Raw genomic sequence first — 25339 nt, forward strand, 5'->3', positions numbered from 1 at the left:
ATGTTTTGAACGAGTAAGAAGATAGACGCGTTGGCGTGGTGAGAACCCCGAATAAAAAGATCGGTAACCTCCAGCGTAGTCATGTGGCCATCGACGACGAGTGTAGCGTGCGACATGTCCCACTCTCGTGGTAGCTTCTTGGTAAACTTTACTGTCCCCAGATTCGTCTTGCACGCTCGGTAAAGCATATTTCTGCACGTACAATATTTGCGACGGTGGCTTGTCCACGACGTCATTTAGGTTCCTCAACACGTTCTCTACAAACGTGAACTTACCGTACATGGAGGGACCACTTAAAATACAGTAATACCCCGTTAACACAAACTTGCATATCTCAAAATCTCGGTTAAGTCGAAAGTTTCTTGCATCGCGAAACGGACGCCGTGGTGGACGTCTAACAAAATGGCGGAGCAAAAAGGTGCAAGGCGCTAACCCTCGAACGAGAGGTCGCCGTAATCAACGAAGTCAATAGAGGTAGCCGGAGCAAGATCACCATTGCCAAGGAATTTGGGATTCGTCCTTCAACGCTGTCTACAATTGTGAAGAACAGGGCACGTATTTTCGACGCTTTACACCAAAGCTTCTCAAGCACGAGGAAAAACATGCGAAACTAAAGTTTCCTGAGGTTGAAGCAGCACTCTTACTCTGCCTGAAAAGTGCTGGAGTAACGAACCTTCCAGTGTCTGGGGCAAAGCTGGGTGTCTAGCTCTGCAAATGGGATACACCGACTTCTCTGTGAGCAACGAATGGCTTGACAGGTACAAGAAAAGGAACAACGTGGTCTCGAAGACGCTGCATGGGGAAGGCGGGGCGGCCGATTGTGAGGCCGCCCTAAACTGGAGTAACCACAGACTTGCCGAACTGCAGAAGATCAACAGTGACAGATACATTTTTAAGCTAGATGAGGCTGCCCTCTTTTACAACATGCTGCCGAGACGGACCAACACAACAAAGGGAGACGCATCCGCGGGTGCAAAGCAGCGGAAGCACCGGATTATGATTCTGTTTGGAGCGAACGCAACTGGAGAAGAGAAATTGCCTTTCCTCGTCATTGGCAAGTCGAAGAATCCTGTGTGCTTCCAAAATGCACGGCTGCTGAAAGATGTCATCTACAGCTGCAATCTTCGAGGATTACGTCCGCGTTCTCGACCGTAACATGGCTAAAAACAAGCGGAAGGTCTTGTTTATAGTGGACAGTTGCCCGGGACATGTCAAGATCGACACAAGCGTTTGCCGGGAGGAATGCACCTCCACCCGATTGGACATTGTGTATGACGTCATGCTCAAACCTCATTTGGAGAAAATCGCCGGCAGCGTCGTCTGCTGCATGGTCTGCAGCTCTCCCGCTTGTTTGTGTGATTGGTGTGTGAACCACGTGGTTTCAGGATTGTGTCAAATTTTTCGAGTGTAGGAACGGGGAAAAGGATGCTCGAGTCGGAAAAGTCATGCAGGATAGGGAGTCACTGCTTCGCTTCGGTGGGTGTAACACGAGAGGAAGGAAGGCTGGTGCACGAGTGAAGGTGCAGGGATAGCACACAAGACATAGTGGTGACCCACACTGTTTTCAGCTGTCATCCAACGAAAATGCAAGGATTGCAGGTATGGTGTGCTGCAGTGACAGATTGTATTTAATATTATAAAATGGTCTGACCATTCAGGTTATACCCGATGCCACCCTGTCCATCAACAATTAATTCGTGCAAATAACGATAATTTATTCTGTGACGATGGACAATGACGTGTGTTTATTCCTGTACCCTTTTTGAATGCTTTGGACAGATTTAGTGTTAAAGCTTTCCTCAGGAAATTTAAAATTTTCCTGCATTTGGGGGGGGGGGGGCAAGGATTGGGTGCTATCTTTGAACCCACAATTCGGGGTGAAATGGGACGCTACTGACAGGTTTGGGCATCGTTGGTAATTTTGTTCACCCATCATTGGCCTTTGTCCAGCAGGTTGCTTGCAATCAAAAGTGTAAAACTATTATATAAGTATTCTTCAGCCTCTCACACCTTACTATTTCTTTGATATAAAGTTTACATCACATTTGTATATATGTGGCGGCCGTGGACGACGATGACGACGTGCCTCTGCTGCCGCACGCCACTGCGCCTGGCAGCCAGTTCTACCGGCACCGTCCTAGCGTGAGGACACGTCCATCTGCCCGCTGGGACATTCCATCGTCGCCGGTCAGGACGCGTGTAGAAGACCACCACATCCTCTACAATTGGTGACCCGAACAACGAACACCATGTTCGGCGTAATTCGGCCATTCGTCACCATAAATTTTTCGGCAATCCAGCAGCGAACCACCTTCTGGCAGGCAAGTCGCACCCGGGACCCGCAGGGAGATCACGGCAAGTTCACTTTCTGGCCTCTACCTGCTTCATGATGGTCCTCCCTGGCACTACTCTGGCGACAACCAGCATACACGCTCTCGTACCGGTCGCGGTACTGTCGCCCACTCAGCAACGCACTCACTCAGCAACAATCAACACTCGGCAACAATCACTCAACAAGCACTCAGCGCACTCAACAAGGGCTCAACGCACTCAGCAGTGTGGGGCTACGGCTGGGGGAACAACAGGCGTCGAAGTAAACGCCTCTTTATTCTACGACTTACATTCGCCAAGATGGTGTGGATTGAATTTACACTTGGTTGTATCACGCGCTCGTCTTCTCGAGTCGTCGTCTTCTACGCTTGCGCTGCTTCCATACTCACATCCTACCCTTCTTGAAAAATTGACGAGCCCTCTCGGCATAAAACAAAATAAACCCTTTAAAATTACGAAAACTAACACAAGTTAGTCACACAAAGTCACAGTAGAGTTCTCGTTTATGAGATTGGTTGGAGTCGTCCACGTATACGATGTCCCTTTTGTGGAGGTTGCCGGCTTTGTTCATGGAGGTGCCGGGGACTTCCTTCCGTCGTCGCTTTCGTCTTGTTGGTTTGTGTGGCGGAACAAGAAGGGGTCTTGATAGGGTGCCTTCTAAGGCTTGATTTGGCTGATATGGGCTATACGTTGTTCCGACTTGCTTCTTGGTGAGCTTGGGTTTATGCATACCATCTTGTAGGTGTATGGTGTTCTCTTTTCGAGAACTGTGTAGAGGCCTTTGGATCCGTGAGCCATTTTCGAGCATATGTCTTTAACTGGTTCTTGTAAGGCTGTAGGGCTGGTGTCCTTCAACGAGCTGAATTGTGTGCTCAGTGGCCGTGTAGAGACCGAGGTCGTCGTCACTTCTGGCGAAAGCATTTGTATGCTTGTTCAAAACTGCTATGAGCTTGTCTTGCTCGTCTGTTGACAACTGTGCTCCGAATTTGACTTCAGAGAGCGGTGGACTGTCTTCGGTAGCTAACTCATTTGACTCAGCTGGCCCATGCACTAAGCAGTTTAGTTTTGTCCACTCTGTCTTCTCCGCTGGGAAAATGTGTTCGGAGCGGAGTCCTTTGTCCTGCGCTAGGTGATTCGGTGAATATGCCCAAAGCTGGTAACTGTAAAACAACTGCGTGGAGCGTTTTGGGAACTAGTTTCTCCTCGCAGAGTATGGCAGTTCCAGACGGTGGGTGACGTATTTCTGAAGGGTGGGGCGGTTTGACGTGAAGTTCTGCTTGGGCGGCTAGGAACCAATATTCACCCTGAATGAAGGGCAAAATGTTATGGTGAAGGATAGCTGCTTCTACGGTTCCTGATATTCCTGCAATGGTTACCGTGATGGGCGTAGTCCCTACAGGAGTAACGTGTCCACCACCAACTACAGACAAGGGGGTCCATTCCATGGAGTTACTGGTCTGTTAGTGGCGATGATGTCTGAAATGATGGTCAACTTGGAGCCACTGTCCCGGAAGGCATGAACGGAGCCATATCCTTCTATGTTGGTTGGTACCATCGGACAAAAGACTTGTGATCCTTCCAGCATATGAGTGTGACAAGCTGGTAACGAGTAGTAAGTACTGGACTCTCACGGTGCACAACGCCCAACTGGCCTGAACACGATTTAATTGGCAATTAGAGCTAATTGGGACCCCCCACATTAATCAGCACCCTCCAGGGAGCCACCACACTAATTGGGGAAAGTCTAACTCGTGTCCAGACCAGCTGAGCGTTGTGCACCGTGAGAGTCCATAAAAAATAAAAAAATAGATAGAAATAGAGTGGAGAGAAGGAGTTTAATTGAAGATCAACGGCGCCATCTTGAAGAAAGCGGTCCGGAAAGGCCGCTGACCGTCGCTGGGTGACGGAGCACAGAAGCAGGTTGCAAAGCATCGCAGCTATGACCACCAGTTCCGGACATCCTGTGACGTCAGCTGTGACGTCATCACGGCATGTCTGGGCAAGTTAGGACAGCTCTGGGCATGCAAGGAGAAAAACACTCGTAATACAGATGCTGGACAAACACCCTAACAACAAACAACAATAGCTAACAACAAACAACAATAGCTAACAACAAACAACAATAGCTAACAACAAAAAAAATTAGTTACACAACAAATGAGCCCACCAGAACAGGAGCGCAGAACCATGCGACTGCTCCATCCGAGAGGCAGGCAGAAACTGACTCGTAATGGTTTTTGTCCTGTATAAACCCCGCAGCTGCACCCCCTAGCGGTTACTTTCTCAACTAATCTCACAACAAAATTATTAAGAATCACGCCAGCGCTACTCCCGGTCCCAAGGCAGAAGATGATAGAAAATGGCGGGAATGCCCGGACAACAGCAACCAGCACCCGACGTGCACGGGCACGAAAATCGCAAACAAAGCGGGAACAAAGTTGGCGAAATCATCAGTTACACAACAAATCACCTCACCACAGTAGGAGTGCAGACCGATGCGACTGCTCTCGTCGACAGCCAGGGATCAAGTGACGACGGAGCGAACGACCGCACGTCTTCTCCCAACGAGAGCCAGAGGTGGACTGACGTAAGCGCCACTCTACGGGTGCTACGCATGCGCGCGCTCCTAGCGCCCTCTGCTCCACCCGACCGCGCATGCGCGCGCGCGCGCGCTCGTAGCGCCCTCTGCGCGCTCCTACCGCCACCTGCGAGAGGCTAAGAGAGAAGAGCATTCCTGCGCCCCCTGCTGGCCGTTCTCATTGGTCGTGAGGCTAAGTGAGAAGAGCATTCCTGCGCCCCCTGCTGGCAGTTCTCATTGGTCCAGACATCATCCTATTGTCTCAGGGCTACACTGTTTTTTTTTTTCCACTAATGCTCCTTTGGTCAATCTGCAGTGAAGCCACGGTATGACGTCATCATGCACCTGCGTGGCTCAAGGACGCGTGCGCTCTAGCAGGGGACCTATTATTTATTGAATCACTATCCCAAGATTATTTCCTTTATTCTTCTATAACCATTGCATAGGAAACTATTGCAGAAGAGCACCATGCATGAAAACTGATCGTAGGAATTCCAAAGTCTTACTAAATGAGACTTGCAAAAGAACAAAACATCCTAACATGTAACTCCATCAACGGCTAATAAGAGGACTAGGCACTTAACAAATCAACGCGCGCAGAACTCAGGGCAGCACTATCGTCAAGACGACAATGTTCCTTGTCAAAAAAGACAAAATACAAAGCGTTAACAAAGGAAAGCATGCATATCGGGGCATGTCAGGACACGTCAGGACAAATTCGCACGACTGTTGGGCAACAGAGGAAAACGAACACTTGAACAGAGTGAAAAAGGCACTCACCATCATTTTTCCCGTTCACAGCATTCCCTCATTGTAAATCCGCTCGTCACAAAATCCACCTGCATCGTCGAACACCATTCACCAGTGACGAACCATACATCCACACCCCATCAGAGGCAGACAGAACCCCACCTAAGCTACGCTCTTCCACTGACGGCCAACGCCAGGATCATAATTACCGTGTCTACACCCGTCAGTGTCCAAGAGAGAAGTGAATCCTTGCGCCCCCTGCAGGCCAGTCTCATTGGTCGTGTCGGCATCCTATTGTCTCAGGGCTACACAGTTTTTTTTCCACTAATGCTCCTCTAGACAAGGTCAACCTGAAACAATAGTCTCTCGGTATGCGGTCATCATGCAGGTGCGTGGCTCAAGGACGCGTACGCTCTAGACAGGGCACCTGTTATTTATTGAATCACTATCCCTAGATTATTTCCTTTATTCTACTACAATGATTGCGTAGGGAACTATTGCAGAAAAACACCATAGACAAGAGGAGATTGTAGCATTTCATTCTCAAAGTCTTACTGTACAGGAAAAAAAAAATGGTTCAGCAAGTCATAAAGTCACACACCTGTCCCCCTCGCGGTTACTCTCTGAACTAAATGAATCGCAAAATTATTAAGAATTGCTCTACTCCCATTCAAGGCAGCACTATCGTCAAGAATATGCCTTGTACAAAAGGAAAAAAACTACATGCAGAAGGAAAGCATGTCAGAACAAGCCCAGGCATGTCAGCACATGCTTGTCAGACAAGGGGGGAAAAAGCGAAAAGAAACAAAGAAGGAAACCAGCATCAAACTATTTCTTCGTATTCAAAAACAGTGCTCATCATAAATCTGCCCAGGACAATACACACTATTTTTCTATTGCCACACTTTTTTCCAGTAACGGTCAATGCATTGCTACAGACTGCGTGACGTCATCACATCCTGTCTGAAGAAGAAGAAGACACCGGCAAAGACTCCTATTATTTATTGAATCGCAAGATTATTTCCTTTGTCCTACTCTTAATGACATTGATTCTCTCATTAAAATTCAACAAAAAAGCACCCCGCATATTATCGATTTTCACCCCAAAGGCTCATCATGGTAATTAGAATTACAGTAAACTGCCACTGCTCTTTTAAAATAATAAGTGAGACCACTCAACATCACCTCCAGGCTTATGTAATACATGACCCTTTCTATGCTCATACATTCGTTGTCTGAGGCTACACCTGCGAGCAAAAAAGGCGCGGAAGCCGGGTGGGCAAAGTTCCATTCACGCATGGCGAGCAAAAAGGTGCGAAAGCACAAGACAGAACGCCTTTACGGGAACACGATAGCATTCCTATACTATATTAATGATTATTGCATTGCAGTTTAGAAAAACTACAACTAAACTATAATTTTAGGAGCCCAACTTTCTATGGAAACTATAATTGCCCTATTACTTGGATCGCTACTAATGAAGCGCTCCAATTTTTTCTCTCTTCCCATTTCAGCCTTGTCATGCAGGGAAGCAGACTCATATCCAAAATAATTAATTTACACTGAGGGTGCCGTGCTTCAGGAATTCCTATCCTGCGCTCAGATGCAAGCATTTCTTCACGGATACCTTTAACAGCTGACTTCCTCAACATATCGAACACCCAACAAAATCAAACAAACAATCAGAGAAACCCTCTTCTCAGCTGCACCATGCGACTTTCTTCTGCGTAAAATCGGTGATTTGAAGAAGAGAGCAGCGAAAAATTGTGCGCGCTTGTGCTCGACCTGAAGCATATGCCAATAAACCAAGAAAAAGGCACTCATGTCTGGTATCTGATAGTGCCACATACACAGACGCATTGCCCTTGCGTAAAGAAAGCACAGGACACGGATACACAAATTTCCTTAGGTGAGCAGGGAAAAGGCTTAAGACCTCAGGTCACCACACATCGCCACGCGGCTAACACAACATGACACCAACAACATACTAGCGGCGGGAAGAACTGCAACACTGCTAAACAAGTCCAGACATGCCACGATGACGTCACAAATCAGGGGGGAAAAAAGCACACGCATGCACGCACAGAGGACAACGCATTAAACACACGGAGCGCTCAGGAATAATCGTAGCGTTACCGCACATTGCTACGAAGCTCAACGTCTAACACAAGACGGCAGCAACAAGATATTAGCGAAGGGTAAAAATTGCAACACTACCGAACAAGTCCAGACATGCGACATCGCATACAAAACACTGCTCATCGGGGAAAAGGCCTAAGCCCGCGGCGGATCATCATAGAGCATACACAACTTCATTTTTCTATTTCGCGTAAACTAAACGCGGTCTGCTTGGAAAACGACGTACAAATTTTCTTAAGGAGCAGAGAAATATATCTACTCCGTGCTCAGATACCAGCATTTCTGCTCAAAAATCTGCAAAATTAAGCACTGCTTACTTCGTCAAGATATCGAACAAAATCAAACAAACAACCCCACTTCAACTGGTACAACACTATTCAGCTTTTACGCAGGAGGCTTTGTTCTACATAAAAAGTAGAGAAAATAAGAAAAGAGCAGCGAAAAATTACACGCATTTGCGCTCCAATAGCTGTAACTGCAAGAAACCGTAGCGCACGCCAATAAACTGAGAAAAAGACACTCATGTCTGGTATCTGATAGTGCCACATACACAGCCGCATTACCCTTGCGTAAAGAAAGCACAGGACAGGGATACACAAATTTCCTTAGGTGAGCAGGGAAAAGGCTTAAGACCTCAGGTCACCTCACATCGCCACGCGGCTAGCACAACATGACACCAACAACATACTAGTGGCGGGAAGAACTGCAACACTGCTAAACAAGTCCAGACATGCCACGATGACGTCACAAATCAGGGGAAAAAAAGCACACGCACGCACGCACAGAGTACAACGCATTAAACACACGGTGCGCTCAGGAATAATCGTAGCGTTACCGCACGTCGCTACGAAGCTCAACGTCTAACACAAGACGACACCAACAAGATATTAAAGGGTAAAAATTGCAACACTACTGAACAAGTCCAGACATGCGACATCGCATACAAAACACTGCTCATCGGGGAAAAGGGCTAAGCCTGCGGCGGATCATCATAGAGCATACACAACTTCATTTTTCTATCTCGCGTAAACTAAACGCGGTCTGCTTGGAAAACGACGTACAAATTTTCTTAAGGAGCAGAGAAATATATCTACTCCGTGCTCAGATACCAGCATTTCTGCTCAAAAACCTGCAAAATTAAGCACTGCTTACTTCGTCAAGATATCGAACAAAATCAAACAAACAACCCCACTTCCACTCATAGAACACTATTCAGCTTTTACGCAGGAGGCTTTCTTCTACATAAAAGTAGAGAAAATAAGAAAAGAGCAGCGAAATATTACACGCACTTTTGCTCGCATAGCTATAAGAGAGAAAAATAAAATAAAATATCGACACACACGCTAATAAACTGTGACAAAGACACCCATTTCTGCTATCAGATAATTATTGCATAATGCTAAATACTCATTTGCATTGTCCCTTCGTGAAGAAAGCACAGGACAGGGATACACAATTTATCTTAAGCGAGCAGGGAAAGTCACTTCTGCTCGAACAGCTTAATACCATAAAGTCTGAATTTTTGCAAAGCAAATAAAGCTTGAACAGCGCTACGAACGTGACAGGCACATACTAACAAACAAACAAACACTTCTTCGAGTCTGTATTATCTTTAAAAAATAACGAAAGCACACAAAAAAAATCAAATCGGCTAGGTAGCCTACCAGACGTTGTGCCTTAAAGTTGGCTGCATGAAATGCGCGGAAGCATGCTGTGAAGCCAACTTGCGGTTTTGCTGGATGCACATGAAGTCAGATTCCAATTGGAAATCGCGCTAAGGACGTGCCAAACGTGGAATTTTCGCAAAATTAATCACAATACCTGGAATTCTGTTCATTTTAGCGGGAATGCTGGCGCTTGTGCTCTATTATTCGAAATTTTCGAATATTCGAATTTCTCGATTATCAAATTTTCGAATACGAATAGGGTTCGAATATCAACAATATTCCAACGATATCCGAAATTTCGAATATTCGTACACCTCTAGTGAATACTGACACTCATCAACATATAACAAAAAACAAACAAACAAATCCCTTTCTGAAGAACTCTCCTCTGCCGAGCGGCTTTCTCCTGCTCTACCTGGATGCTGACTTTTCCCCCCCTCACCAACATTATGAGTAAAAGCAGTGAAAGAAGAAAAGAACCGCGAAAAATTACACGCATTTGTGTCACAGGACAGGGATACACAAATTTCCTTAAGTGAGCAGGGAAAAGGCTTAAGTCGTACCGCTCAGGAATAATCGGAGAATCGCCGCTTATCGCTAGGCGGATAGCGCTTGAACAGCGCTACGAACGTGACAGATACATACTAACAAACAAACAAACAAACAACAGCAGGACCGGCGTCGGGCACTCATAAAATACCCTGCCCAAAACAAAGACTTCACCAGGTTCGCGAGGCAATTCCATTAAAAACGCTCGACCTATCCTACAGATAGCAATGCAAACGCGACTGCCCTTATTTTTTAAAACCACTATTTCACGCAATAGTACATAAATGTATCACTCGTGTCACACGAAAAGGCAAACACTTACCTGTCAAGTGGGGTCCCAGCGCGTGCGCGCGCGCGCACATACACACACACACACTAACATTTTCACACTCACAAACACAAAGTCTATTTTCACAACCACATAAATCCATATTATTCCTCAGGTCAATAATTATCCTGCCATCGCCAAAAGACGGCACAGACATGTATGCTTACGCAAGACAATCGGTCCTCGTTCCGGATGTAATAGGATATCGCCACTCGGCCGGCGCGAACCAATAAAGAAAGAAAGGAATGCATGTTCGCTACGAAGAAAACGGTGCCGTGCTTCTACGCAGCGATCATTATAGAGACGCGTAAATGTGAACATCATTCGCTACACACTGTAGCTCTAATCATTTTTAAACCAAACCAAACCGTGTTCATAGGTCTTCACTAAATAGGTGAGCCGATAATGACTCAAAATAAAATAAAATAAAATAATCATTCCATCATCGCTGGCTGCAAGCTTGGGTACCCAACAGAGCAGCGCGCCTTGGGCTGACCTTACACACCCGAAGCCTTTTCTGAATACAATCTGCCGGCGCTGGAATAAAAGATTTATCGCGAGGGTACTACGATGTCAGCTCTGTTGCTGTTTAAGTGATAAAACAGTGCGCCCGAACCGCGAAGCGCACGCGCGGGCCCGGTCTCGCGGTTTGGACTCGCGACGTGCGCGATTCCCCGCGGCGCGAGCGCAACGCGGACCCGTTCTCGCGGTTTGGACGCGCGCGATTGCCCGAGTAAGCGCACTGTTTTATCACTTAAACAGCAACAGAGCTGACATCGTAGTACCCTCGCGATAAATCTTTTATTCCAGCGCTGGCAGATTGTATTCAGAAAAGGCTTCGGGTGTGTAAGGTCAGCCCAAGGCGCGCTGCTCTGTTGGGTACCCAAGCTTGCAGCCAGCGATGATGGAATGATTATTTTATTTTATTTTATTTTGAGTCATTATCGGCTCACCTATTTAGTGAAGACCTATGAACACGGTTTGGTTTGGTTTAAAAATGATTAGAGCTACAGTGTGTAGCGAATGATGTTCACATTTACGCGTCTCTATAATGATCGCTGCGTAGAAGCACGGCACCGTTTTCTTCGTAGCGAACATGGATTCCTTTCTTTCTTTATTGGTTCGCGCCGGCCGAGTGGCGATATCCTATTACATCCGGAACGAGGACCGATTGTCTTGCGTAAGCATACATGTCTGTGCCGTCTTTTGGCGATGGCAGGATAATTATTGACCTGAGGAATAATATGGATTTATGTGGTTGTGAAAATAGACTTTGTGTTTGTGAGTGTGAAAATGTTAGTGTGTGTGTGTGTATGTGCGCGCGCGCGCACGCGCTGGGACCCCACTTGACAGGTAAGTGTTTGCCTTTTCGTGTGACACGAGTGATACATTTATGTACTATTGCGTGAAATAGTGGTTTTAAAAAATAAGGGCAGTCGCGTTTGCATTGCTATCTGTAGGATAGGTCGAGCGTTTTTAATGGAATTGCCTCGCGAACCTGGTGAAGTCTTTGTTTTGGGCAGGGTATTTTATGAGTGCCCGACGCCGGTCCTGCTGTTGTTTGTTTGTTTGTTTGTTTGTTAGTATGTATCTGTCACGTTCGTAGCGCTGTTCAAGCGCTATCCGCCTAGCGATAAGCGGCGATTCTCCGATTATTCCTGAGCGGTACGACTTAAGCCTTTTCCCTGCTCACTTAAGGAAATTTGTGTATCCCTGTCCTGTGACACAAATGCGTGTAATTTTTCGCGGTTCTTTTCTTCTTTCACTGCTTTTACTCATAATGTTGGTGAGGGGGGGAAAAGTCAGCATCCAGGTAGAGCAGGAGAAAGCCGCTCGGCAGAGGAGAGTTCATCAGAAAGGGATTTGTTTGTTTGTTTTTTGTTATATGTTGATGAGTGTCAGTATTCACTAGAGGTGTACGAATATTCGAAATTTCGGATATCGTTGGAATATTGTTGATATTCGAACCCTATTCGTATTCGAAAATTTGATAATCGAGAAATTCGAATATTCGAAAATTTCGAATAATAGAGCATAAGCGCCAGCATTCCCGCTAAAATGAACAGAATTCCAGGTATTGTGATTAATTTTGCGAAAATTCCACGTTTGGCACGTCCTTAGCGCGATTTCCAATTGGAATCTGACTTCATGTGCATCCAGCAAAACCGCAAGTTGGCTTCACAGCATGCTTCCGCGCATTTCATGCAGCCAACTTTAAGGCACAACGTCTGGTAGGCTACCTAGCCGATTTGATTTTTTTTTGTGTGCTTTCGTTATTTTTTAAAGATAATACAGACTCGAAGAAGTGTTTGTTTGTTTGTTAGTATGTGCCTGTCACGTTCGTAGCGCTGTTCAAGCTTTATTTGCTTTGCAAAAATTCAGACTTTATGGTATTAAGCTGTTCGAGCAGAAGTGACTTTCCCTGCTCGCTTAAGATAAATTGTGTATCCCTGTCCTGTGCTTTCTTCACGAAGGGACAATGCAAATGAGTATTTAGCATTATGCAATAATTATCTGATAGCAGAAATGGGTGTCTTTGTCACAGTTTATTAGCGTGTGTGTCGATATTTTATTTTATTTTTCTCTCTTATAGCTATGCGAGCAAAAGTGCGTGTAATATTTCGCTGCTCTTTTCTTATTTTCTCTACTTTTATGTAGAAGAAAGCCTCCTGCGTAAAAGCTGAATAGTGTTCTATGAGTGGAAGTGGGGTTGTTTGTTTGATTTTGTTCGATATCTTGACGAAGTAAGCAGTGCTTAATTTTGCAGGTTTTTGAGCAGAAATGCTGGTATCTGAGCACGGAGTAGATATATTTCTCCGCTCCTTAAGAAAATTTGTACGTCGTTTTCCAAGCAGACCGCGTTTAGTTTACGCGAGATAGAAAAATGAAGTTGTGTATGCTCTATGATGATCCGCCGCAGGCTTAGCCCTTTTCCCCGATGAGCAGTGTTTTGTATGCGATGTCGCATGTCTGGACTTGTTCAGTAGTGTTGCAATTTTTACCCTTTAATATCTTGTTGGTGTCGTCTTGTGTTAGACGTTGAGCTTCGTAGCGACGTGCGGTAACGCTACGATTATTCCTGAGCGCACCGTGTGTTTAATGCGTTGTACTCTGTGCGTGCGTGCGTGTGCTTTTTTTCCCCTGATTTGTGACGTCATCGTGGCATGTCTGGACTTGTTTAGCAGTGTTGCAGTTCTTCCCGCCACTAGTATGTTGTTGGTGTCATGTTGTGCTAGCCGCGTGGCGATGTGAGGTGACCTGAGGTCTTAAGCCTTTTCCCTGCTCACCTAAGGAAATTTGTGTATCCCTGTCCTGTGCTTTCTTTACGCAAGGGTAATGCGGCTGTGTATGTGGCACTATCAGATACCAGACATGAGTGTCTTTTTCTCAGTTTATTGGCGTGCGCTACGGTTTCTTGCAGTTACAGCTATTGGAGCGCAAATGCGTGTAATTTTTCGCTGCTCTTTTCTTATTTTCTCTACTTTTTATGTAGAACAAAGCCTCCTGCGTAAAAGCTGAATAGTGTTGTACCAGTTGAAGTGGGGTTGTTTGTTTGATTTTGTTCGATATCTTGACGAAGTAAGCAGTGCTTAATTTTGCAGATTTTTGAGCAGAAATGCTGGTATCTGAGCACGGAGTAGATATATTTCTCTGCTCCTTAAGAAAATTTGTACGTCGTTTTCCAAGCAGACCGCGTTTAGTTTACGCGAAATAGAAAAATGAAGTTGTGTATGCTCTATGATGATCCGCCGCGGGCTTAGGCCTTTTCCCCGATGAGCAGTGTTTTGTATGCGATGTCGCATGTCTGGACTTGTTCGGTAGTGTTGCAATTTTTACCCTTCGCTAATATCTTGTTGCTGCCGTCTTGTGTTAGACGTTGAGCTTCGTAGCAATGTGCGGTAACGCTACGATTATTCCTGAGCGCTCCGTGTGTTTAATGCGTTGTCCTCTGTGCGTGCATGCGTGTGCTTTTTTTTCCCCTGATTTGTGACGTCATCGTGGCATGTCTGGACTTGTTTAGCAGTGTTGCAGTTCTTCCCGCCGCTAGTATGTTGTTGGTGTCATGTTGTGTTAGCCGCGTGGCGATGTGTGGTGACCTGAGGTCTTAAGCCTTTTCCCTGCTCACCTAAGGAAATTTGTGTATCCGTGTCCTGTGCTTTCTTTACGCAAGGGCAATGCGTCTGTGTATGTGGCACTATCAGATACCAGACATGAGTGCCTTTTTCTTGGTTTATTGGCATATGCTTCAGGTCGAGCACAAGCGCGCACAATTTTTCGCTGCTCTCTTCTTCAAATCACCGATTTTACGCAGAAGAAAGTCGCATGGTGCAGCTGAGAAGAAGGTTTCTCTGATTGTTTGTTTGATTTTGTTGGGTGTTCGATATGTTGAGGAAGTCAGCTGTTAAAGGTATCCGTGAAGAAATGCTTGCATCTGAGCGCAGGATAGGAATTCCTGAAGCACGGCACCCTCAGTGTAAATTAATTATTTTGGATATGAGTCTGCTTCCCTGCATGACAAGGCTGAAATGGGAAGAGAGAAAAAATTGGAGCGCTTCATTAGTAGCGATCCAAGTAATAGGGCAATTATAGTTTCCATAGAAAGTTGGGCTCCTAAAATTATAGTTTAGTTGTAGTTTTTCTAAACTGCAATGCAATAATCATTAATATAGTATAGGAATGCTATCGTGTTCCCGTAAAGGCGTTCTGTCTTGTGCTTTCGCACCTTTTTGCTCGCCATGCGTGAATGGAACTTTGCCCACCCGGCTTCCGCGCCTTTTTTGCTCGCAGGTGTAGCCTCAGACAACGAATGTATGAGCATAGAAAGGGTCATGTATTACATAAGCCTGGAGGTGATGTTGAGTGGTCTCACTTATTATTTTAAAAGAGCAGTGGCAGTTTACTGTAATTCTAATTACCATGATGAGCCTTTGGGGTGAAAATCGATAATATGCGGGGTGCTTTTTTGTTGAATTTTAATGAGAGAATCAATGTCATTAAGAGTAGGACAAAGGAAATAATCTTGCGATTCAATAAATAATAGGAGTCTTTGCCGGTGTGTTCTTCTTCTTCAGACAGGATGTGATGACGTCACGCAGTCTGTAGCAATGCATTGACCGTTACTGGAAAAAAGTGTGGCAATAGAAAAATAGTGTGTATTGTCCTGGGCAGATTTATGATGAGCACTGTTTTTGAATAAGAAGAAATAGTTTGATGCTGGTTTCCTTCTTTGTTTCTTTTCGCTTTTTCCCCCCTTGTCTGACAAGCATGTGCTGACATGCCTGGGCTTGTTCTGACATGCTTTCCTTCTGCATGTAGTTTTTTTCCTTTTGTACAAGGCATATTCTTGACGATAGTGCTGCCTTGAATGGGAGTAGAGCAATTCTTAATAATTTTGCGATTCATTTAGTTCAGAGAGTAACCGCGAGGGGGACAGGTGTGTGACTTTATGACTTGCTGAACTATTTTTTTTTTCCTGTACAGTAAGACTTTGAGAATGAAATGCTACAATCTCCTCTTGTCTATGGTGTTTTTCTGCAATAGTTCCCTACGCAATCATTATAGTAGAATAAAGGAAATAATCTAGGGATAGTGATTCAATAAATAACAGGTGCCCTGTCTAGAGCGTACGCGTCCTTGAGCCACGCACCTGCATGATGACCGCATACCGAGAGACTATTGTTTCAGGTTGACCTTGTCTAGAGGAGCATTAGTGGAAAAAAAACTGTGTAGCCCTGAGACAATAGGATGCCGACACGACCAATGAGACTGGCCTGCAGGGGGCGCAAGGATTCACTTCTCTCTTGGACACTGACGGGTGTAGACACGGTAATTATGATCCTGGCGTTGGCCGTCAGTGGAAGAGCGTAGCTTAGGTGGGGTTCTGTCTGCCTCTGATGGGGTGTGGATGTATGGTTCGTCACTGGTGAATGGTGTTCGACGATGCAGGTGGATTTTGTGACGAGCGGATTTACAATGAGGGAATGCTGTGAACGGGAAAAATGATGGTGAGTGCCTTTTTCACTCTGTTCAAGTGTTCGTTTTCCTCTGTTGCCCAACAGTCGTGCGAATTTGTCCTGACGTGTCCTGACATGCCCCGATATGCATGCTTTCCTTTGTTAACGCTTTGTATTTTGTCTTTTTTGACAAGGAACATTGTCGTCTTGACGATAGTGCTGCCCTGAGTTCTGCGCGCGTTGATTTGTTAAGTGCCTAGTCCTCTTATTAGCCGTTGATGGAGTTACATGTTAGGATGTTTTGTTCTTTTGCAAGTCTCATTTAGTAAGACTTTGGAATTCCTACGATCAGTTTTCATGCATGGTGCTCTTCTGCAATAGTTTCCTATGCAATGGTTATAGAAGAATAAAGGAAATAATCTTGGGATAGTGATTCAATAAATAATAGGTCCCCTGCTAGAGCGCACGCGTCCTTGAGCCACGCAGGTGCATGATGACGTCATACCGTGGCTTCACTGCAGATTGACCAAAGGAGCATTAGTGGAAAAAAAAAAACAGTGTAGCCCTGAGACAATAGGATGATGTCTGGACCAATGAGAACTGCCAGCAGGGGGCGCAGGAATGCTCTTCTCACTTAGCCTCACGACCAATGAGAACGGCCAGCAGGGGGCGCAGGAATGCTCTTCTCTCTTAGCCTCTCGCAGGTGGCGGTAGGAGCGCGCAGAGGGCGCTACGAGCGCGCGCGCGCGCGCATGCGCGGTCGGGTGGAGCAGAGGGCGCTAGGAGCGCGCGCATGCGTAGCACCCGTAGAGTGGCGCTTACGTCAGTCCACCTCTGGCTCTCGTTGGGAGAAGACGTGCGGTCGTTCGCTCCGTCGTCACTTGATCCCTGGCTGTCGACGAGAGCAGTCGCATCGGTCTGCGCTCCTACTGTGGTGAGGTGATTTGTTGTGTAACTAATGATTTCGCCAACTTTGTTCCCGCTTTGTTTGCGATTTTCGTGCCCGTGCACGTCGGGTGCTGGTTGCTGTTGTCCGGGCATTCCCGCCATTTTCTATCATCTTCTGCCTTGGGACCAGGAGTAGCGCTGGCGTGATTCTTAATAATTTTGTTGTGAGATTAGTTGAGAAAGTAACCGCTAGGGGATGCAGCTGCGGGGTTTATACAGGACAAAAACCATTACGAGTCAGTTTCTGCCTTCCTCTCGGATGGAGCAGTCGCATGGTTCTGCGCTCCTGTTCTGGTGGGCTCATTTGTTGTGTAACTAATTTTTTTTGTTGTTAGCTATTGATGGTTTGCGTACTCTTGCTTTTCCAGCCTCTGTATTACGAGTGTTTTTCTCCTTGCATGCCCAGAGCTGTCCTAACTTGCCCAGACATGCCGTGATGACGTCACAGCTGACGTCACAGGATGTCCGGAACTGGTGGTCATAACTGCGATGCTTTGCAACCTGCTTCTGTGCTCCGTCACCCAGCGACGGTCAGCGGCCTTTCCGGACCGCTTTCTTCAAGATGGCGCCGTTGATCTTCAATTAAACTCCTTCTCTCCACTCTATTTCTATCTATTTTTTTATTTTTTATGGACTCTCACGGTGCACAACGCTCAGCTGGTCTGGACACGAGTTAGACTTTCCCCAATTAGTGTGGTGGCTCCCTGGAGGGTGCTGATTAATGTGGGGGGTCCCAATTAGCTCTAATTGCCAATTAAATCGTGTTCAGGCCAGTTGGGCGTTGTGCACCGTGAGAGTCCAGTACTTACTACTGTAACGTTGGGGGTGGGAAGTTTGTGCCGTCTTGTGCTGTTGCTTGTTGCTGTGGGCAATGTGCCGCCAAGTGCCCTTTCTGTTTGCAACTCCTTCATTAATGGCTTGTCCTCGGCGAAAAGCTGGTGCTCTATACTTCTCCGAGATAACTGCATAACGTGATTCTTGTTGCGTCGCAGGTAATGCTGTGATGCGGCGCCTAGCGCCTGGCTGGACCTGTTCTTGTCCTTCAGGACGTGGAGTTACTTGTCGACCCGGCGCGCTAGCTGTACTAACTGTACCTGTCGAAGTTCGAGGCATTTGATGCGTCGCGGTATGTCCACTGCGTGTTTTCACGTGAGCTAAAGTGTTATCGAGCTCCGGGACGATTTCGATAAAGTCATCGATAGTCTTTGGTCGTTGCTCACATATTGATGCCACTAACATTTGGTCATTAACTCCTTGCAATAAGTAGTCGATCTTGTGCTTGTCTGAGAGGCTTACCGGACCTCGTGCCAGAAGTCGCAACTTTGAAAAACTGTACCGGTGGAGCGTTTCTTGCTGTCTTTGCTTCCTATCTGCAATTCTAGTTTGCCACTCTACAATCGTGAGTGTGTCGTGAAACTGCTTAAGAAAGGCGGCTTTCCATTGGGTCCACGTGTCAAAGTGTTGTCCCGTCGAGAAATGCCAATCTTTTGGTGTTCCACAAAGTTTAATAATTGTGATTGATCGCACGGTTGAATCCTGCCATGCCGCTAATTGTTGCGTCTTTTCCATTTCCTCAGTCCACGGCTTAGGAGACGTGTGTTTGCAATCTTCGAAGGTAGGGACAGACGCTGATAAGTCCGGCAGTCTGCCGTGTATTACGGCTCTGGCCTGGGGAAGCGGTGAAACTTCAGACGCTTTCCAGTTTCGCTCGAGAGGAAGAACCACCTGAATGCACTCAGTATAGCGAACCTCTGTCGGTTTTACAGAACCTCATCTCATGCCCATCCAGCAAGGCTATGCAGTACCACGCGTGAAACGCATTTACCTTATAAAGCTACGAGCACATGTCCACACGTCCCATCTCTCCACAGCTAGAAGAATCCCCAGCGGTCAGCGCGCGGGTAAAAGCGACCTTCTCTCGTGACATATGACGTTCGCAGAGAGGCGCAGCCTGTGTGACTCGAACTACTGCCGAAAAGAGTCTCCCGCCTGATACGACTACGAAGTGCATGAGGCAGCATCAAATCAGCTATAAATCAGTAGGGTAACATAGCTAAACATTATCAGCTAAAATATCAGCTAAAATGTCAGCTAAAATATCAGCTAAGATATCAGCTAAAACGTCAGCTAAGATGTAAACTAAAATGTAAGCTAAAATGTCAGCTAAGATATCAGCTAAGATGTAAGGTAAAATGTCAGCTAAAATGTCAGCTAAAATATCAGCTAAAATGTCAGCTAAGATGTAAACTAAAATGTCAGCTAAAACATCAGCTAAAATGTCAGCTAAAATATCAGCTAAAATGTCAGCTAAGATGTAAACTAAAATGTCAGCTAAAATGTCAGCTAAAACATCAGCTACCATATCAGCTAAAATGTCAGCTAAAATATCAGCTAAAATTTCAGCTAAAATTTCAGCAAAGATATCAGCTAAAATGTCAGCTAAAATATCAGCTAAAATGTCAGCTAAGGTATCAGCTAAAACGTCAGCTAAAATATCAGCTCAGATATCAGCTAAGATGTAAGCTAAAATGTCAGCTAAGACAGCTAAAATATCAGTAAAACATCAGCTAAAATGTCAGCTACAACATCAGCTAAAACGTCAGCTAAAATATCAGCTACAACATCAGCTAAAACGTCAGCCAAAATGTCAGCTAAAACGTCAGCTAAGATATCAGCTAAGATGTAAGCTAAAATGTCAGCTAAGATGTAAGCTAAAATGTCAGCTAAGATATCAGCTAAAATATCAGCTAAAACGTCAGCTAAAATGTCAGCTAAAATATCAGCCAAGATATCAGCTAAAATGTCAGCTATGACATCAGCTAAAATATCAGTAAAACATCAGCTAAAACGTCAGCTAAAATATCAGCTAAAACATCAGCTAAAACGTCAGCTAAGATATCAGCTAAAACGTCAACTAAGATATCAGCTAAGACGTAAGCTAAAATGTCAGCTAAGATGTAAGCTAAAATGTCAGCTAAGATATCAGCTAAAATATCAGCTAAAACGTCAGCTAAAACGTCAGCTAAAATGTCAGCTAAAATATCAGCCAAGATATCAGCTAAAATGTCAGCTATGACATCAGCTAAAATATCAGTAAAACATCAGCTAAAACGTCAGCTAAAATATCAGCTAAAACATCAGCTAAAACGTCAGCTAAGATATCAGCTAAAACGTCAACTAAGATATCAGCTAAGACGTAAGCTAAAATGTCAGCTAAGATGTAAGCTAAAATGTCAGCTAAAATATCAGCTAAGATATCAGCTAAAACATCTTCTAAAATATCAGTTAAAATATCAGCTAAAATGTCAGCTAAAATGTCAGCTAAGATATCGGCTAAAATGTCAGCTAAAACGTCAGCTAAAATGTCAGCTAAAATATCAGCTAGGATATCAGCTAAAATGTCAGTTAAAATATCACCTAAGATATAAGCTAAGACGTCAGCTAAGATATCAGCTAAGATGTAAGCAAAAACATCAGCTAACATATCAGCTAAAATGTCAGCTAAGCTATCAGCTAAAACGCCAGCTAAAACGTCAGCTCAAATATCAGCTAAGATATCAGCTAAGATGTAAGCTAAAATGTAAGCTAAAACGTCAGCTAAAAAGTCAGTTAACACATCAGCTAAGATATCAGCTAAAATGTCAGCTAAGACATCAGCTAAAATATCAGTAAAACATCAGCTAAAACGTCAGCTAAAATGTCAGCTAAAATATCAGCTAAGATATCGGCTAAAACATCAGCTGAAACATCAGCTAAAACGTCAGCTAAAATGTCAGCTAAGATATCAGCTAAAATGTCAGCTAAGATATCAGCTAAAATATCAGCTAAGATGTCAGCTAAAATGTCAGCTAAGATATCAGCTAAAATGTCAGCTAAAACATCAGCTAAAACGTCAGCTAAGATGTAAACTAAAATGTCAGGTAAAACATCAGCTAACATATCAGCTAAAATATTAGCTAAAATGTCAGCTAAAATGTCAGCTAAAATATCAGCTAGAATGTCAGCTAAAATATCAGCTAAAATGTCAGCTAAGATGTAAACTAAAATGTCAGCTAAAACATCAGCTAACATATCAGCTAAAATATCAGCTAAAATGTCAGCTAAAACATCAGCTAAAATATCAGTTAAAATATCAGCTAAGATGTCAGCTAAAACGTCAGCTAAAATGTCAGCTAAAACATCAGCTAAGGTATCAGCTAAAACGTCAGCTAAAATATCAGCTAAGATATCAGCTAAGATGTAAGCTAAAATGCCCGCTAAGATATCAGCTAAAATGTCAGCTAAGACATCAGCTAAAATATCAGTAAAACATCAGCTAAAACGTCAGCTAAAATATCAGCTAAAATATCAGTAAAACATCAGCTAAAACGTCAGCTAAGATATCAGCTAAAATATCAGCTAAAACATCAGCTAAGATATCAGCTAAGATGTAAGCTAAAAAGAAAGCAAGATGTAAGCTAAGATGTCAGCTAAAATATCAGCTAAAACGTCAGCTAAGATGTCAGCTAAAACATCAGCTAAAATGTCAGTTAAAATATCAGCTAAGATAGCAGCTAAGATGTCAGCTAAAATGTCATCTAAAATGTCAGCTAAAACGTCAGCTAAAACAGCTAAAATATCAGCTAAAATGTCAGCTAAGGTATCAGCTAAAACGTCAGCTAAAACGTCAGCTAAGATATCAGCTAAGATGTAAGCTAAAAAGAAAGCAAGATGTAAGCTAAGATGTCAGCTAAAATATCAGCTAAAACGTCAGCTAAGATGTCAGCTAAAACATCAGCTAAAATGTCAGTTAAAATATCAGCTAAGATAGCAGCTAAGATGTCAGCTAAAATGTCATCTAAAATGTCAGCTAAAACGTCAGCTAAAACAGCTAAAATATCAGCTAAAATGTCAGCTAAGGTATCAGCTAAAACGTCAGCTAAAATATCAGCTAAGATATCAGCAAAGATGTAAGCTAAAATGTCAGCTAAGATATCAGCAAAGATGTAAGCTAAAATGTCAGCTAAGATATCAGCTAAGATGTAAGCTAAAATGTCAGTTAAACCATCAGCTAAGATATCAGCTAAAATATCAGCTAAAACATCAGCTAAGACGTCAGCTAAAATGTCAGCTAAAATATCAGCTAAGATATCAGCTAAAATGTCAGCTAAAATGTCAGCTAAGATGTAAGCTAAAATGTCAGTTAAAACATCAGCTAAGATATCAGCTAAAATATCAGTAGAACGTGAAGAAAAAACAATGTGCAAGTTTCCGGCGATGCAGAATCAAAAATAACAAAGACGGTTAAGAGCATCAGCTGTTTACTATATACATTAAAAACAAGACTTTCGTGCAGTAGGCTGCACTTCTTCAGGTTTGAGGACCTGTTACAAGTGGTGAAGCATATATCAAAAAACCAAGTCACATGGTACAAGAGAAAAGGGTAAGGGTGAAGAGAACTACAAACGCGATACAAATATCAACAAAAATGAAAATGAAAAACAAAACGCAATCAGTAGGAGGTGGCTCGACAAGGTCAGACAGACATACATACAGACGAGTCGGAGTTGTACGTGGAGGAAAACAGTGAACAGCACATGAATAGGCACAGCAGCCAGTTGGCACAAAAGGCTTTAGAATGCGTACGGGGAATATCAGCTAAAATATCAGCTAAGATGTCAGCTAAAATGTCAGTTAAAATATCAGCTAAGGTGTCAGCCAAAATGTCAGCTAAAACATCAGCTAAAACGTCAGCTAAAATATCAGCTAAGATATCAGCTAAAATGTCAGCTAAAATGTCAGCTAATATATCAGCTAAAATGTCAGCTAAGATATCAGCTAAGATGTAAGCTAAAATGTCAGCTAAAATCTCAGCTAAGATATCAGCTAAGACTCCTGCGTGCGAAGGGGGCTCTAAGATAAATGTCGACACAGTTCTGCGTGAAGTCGGTCTAGGACGCACTATCTCCCGTGCAGTAGTGGTGATATTGCCCTCCCAATACAAGCATTTGCAGGGAGGAATGCACCTCCACCCGACTGGACATTGTGTATGACGTCATGCTCAAACCTCTACTACCGCTACTGATCGGTTTGGGCATCGTTGTTAATTTTGTCCAGCCATCATTGGCCTTTGTCAAGCAGGTTGCTTGCAATCAAAAGTGTAAAACTATTATATAAGTATTGTTCAGCCTCCCACACCTTACTATTTCTTTGATATGAAGTTTACATCACATGTGTATATACACATTTTTTTCACCTATTGGAGTGCACACTGTTGCACTCGAAAAGGCCACAGGAATAAACACACGTTATTCACTGTCTCACAATAAATTATCGTTATTCGCAGGAATTAATTGTTGATGGACAGGGTGGCATCGGCTGAATGGTCAGATCAGGGATTTCTCTACACCTCACCCCGGGGGGGGTTACACCCCTTCTGCATTTTTGCAACACCCCCCCCCCCCCCAAATTTCTGAGGTGACTCCACCTAGCTTGGCCACCAACACGTTCTGGTAGAGAGTCCGGCACAGCGAATTGCATCCTGTACTGTCAAACTTGCGTTGTGGGACCACAGTCATGCAGATGATCGTACAATGCATTTGTCCAAAATCATTTTAAAGTGACTGTTCAATGTATATATTGCGCACATATACGAGCAAAAATGCGTGTGGGCATGCAAACTCAATGTTGATCATCAAGAACCATTTGCGCCCAACTAAATCAAGCGTGATATTCTGCCGTTTTCGTCTAGGGTTTTCACCGTTGGTTGCTAGGTATTCATTGAGCTTCGTGAGACAAAGCGCTAGTCTTTTTACTTTGTCGGTCGTGCGATTATGCATCTTAATGTTGAAATGCCGTTCATAATGAATCTGTATTCTGTGTTCTAACGTAATAACATGTATGAGGGTAGTTCCATAAGTTTCCGGCACGACCAACTTTTAATAGTCATAGAGACAAAACAAGTGTACCACTTTTCGACATAGTCACCCTTAACTTCGATGCACTTTTGACACTTTTCAACCAGCATTCATATACCCTTGAAAAAATAGTCAGAAGTTTTATCTCCAAAATGCTGGAAAACTGCCTCTTGCACCTCACTATCGTTTTGAAATCTCTGTCCTCAGAGATCCCTCTTCAAGTTTGAGAACAAGAAGTGTCACTCGGTGCCAAGTCTGGACTGTAGGGTGGGTGGTGGATTTCTTCGAAGCCGCACTCCTTCAGTGCAGCCTTGGCAACAGAAGCCGTGTGGACAGGGGCATTGTCCTGGAGCAACCGGACACCTCGACTCAACCTGCCGCGCCTCTTTTCCTTGATGGCGTCTCGCAGTCGGTGCAGGAGTGAAGCATAATTAGTCGCATTCACTACGGTGTTCCTCTCTTTGAAGTCGATGAGGAGTGTAGCGCATCGTCTTCATCCTCTGCATTATCATCGATGTCGTCCGCTGGACAACCGCGAGAGCGCGGAATTAAACCTTCACTCTCATCCCGACCTTCTTCGGACTCAGTTGTCTCTTCTTAGTGGTCCTGACACCACAAATGGTGACCCGAACGTCGCAAGCTGGACACCGCAATGTTCCCAGGCGACGGTTCCCAAGCATCCACCCCTGCCACGGCGGCCACAGCGGCAACGTCCATGGTTCCCCCTTCCCCAAGCATCGCCCGTGTTGCTGTTCGGCTTCCCTCATTCTTCACCGCCCATCCTGACCTATGGTTCAAAATGGCTGACAGTCGGTTCGCGCTGGCTGGCATCACCCAGCAAGCTACGAAGTTTCACCACATAGTCAGCAACATACCTCCGGAAATCGCGGTGGAAGTCACAGATATTCTGACGGCACCCGCCACCCCCAACGCCTACGACGACCTTCGGAAGGCCGTCACGGAGAGAATCATGACGTCGGAGCGCGAGCGCTTGCGCCAGCTGCTAGCAGCCGAAGAACTCGGCGATCGCAGGCCCAGTCAGCTGCTCCGATGAATGCACAGCCTCCCCGGCTCTCGGCTTCCAACCTTCGACCGATCCCTCCTGAAAGAACTTTCCCTGAGCCGGCTCCCTCAGCAGACACAGATGGTACTCGCGGCACTTCCCGACTCTTCTGCGGAGGCACTCGCTGAAGTCGCCG

The 25339-nt window shown here is 44.8% G+C and overlaps 1 protein-coding gene and 2 long non-coding RNA genes across 4 annotated transcripts; 2 read left to right on the top strand and 1 right to left on the bottom strand.

Annotated features, from left to right (window-relative positions):
* The first annotated feature begins 714 nt into the window (after positions 1–714).
* On the top strand, positions 715–1155 carry LOC135374789 (tigger transposable element-derived protein 4-like). Its single transcript, XM_064607719.1, has one exon. It carries the CDS (start codon positions 715–717, stop codon positions 1153–1155), a length of 441 nt encoding a protein of 146 aa, XP_064463789.1.
* Positions 1156–2581: 1426 nt separating this feature from the next.
* On the bottom strand, positions 2582–10367 carry LOC135374771 (uncharacterized). 2 transcript variants are annotated; one of them, XR_010417115.1, is made up of 4 exons: positions 10337–10367; positions 4807–6009; positions 3708–4346; positions 2582–3635 (listed from the first exon to the last, which is right to left on the bottom strand). It is a non-coding gene; the product is annotated as an uncharacterized LOC135374771 (long non-coding RNA). The 2 variants fall into 2 exon arrangements; XR_010417114.1 differs by lacking the exon at positions 10337–10367 and having other exon boundaries at positions 4807–6199.
* A 1297-nt stretch (positions 10368–11664) lies between these two features.
* LOC135374836 (uncharacterized) lies at positions 11665–17727 on the top strand. Its single transcript, XR_010417126.1, has 3 exons — positions 11665–11695; positions 16028–17230; positions 17651–17727. It is a non-coding gene; the product is annotated as an uncharacterized LOC135374836 (long non-coding RNA).
* The last annotated feature ends 7612 nt before the right edge of the window (positions 17728–25339 follow it).

The sequence above is a fragment of the Ornithodoros turicata genome, unplaced genomic scaffold (genome assembly GCF_037126465.1).
Source record: "Ornithodoros turicata isolate Travis unplaced genomic scaffold, ASM3712646v1 ctg00000746.1, whole genome shotgun sequence".
NCBI classification, from domain to species: domain Eukaryota; kingdom Metazoa; phylum Arthropoda; class Arachnida; order Ixodida; family Argasidae; genus Ornithodoros; species Ornithodoros turicata.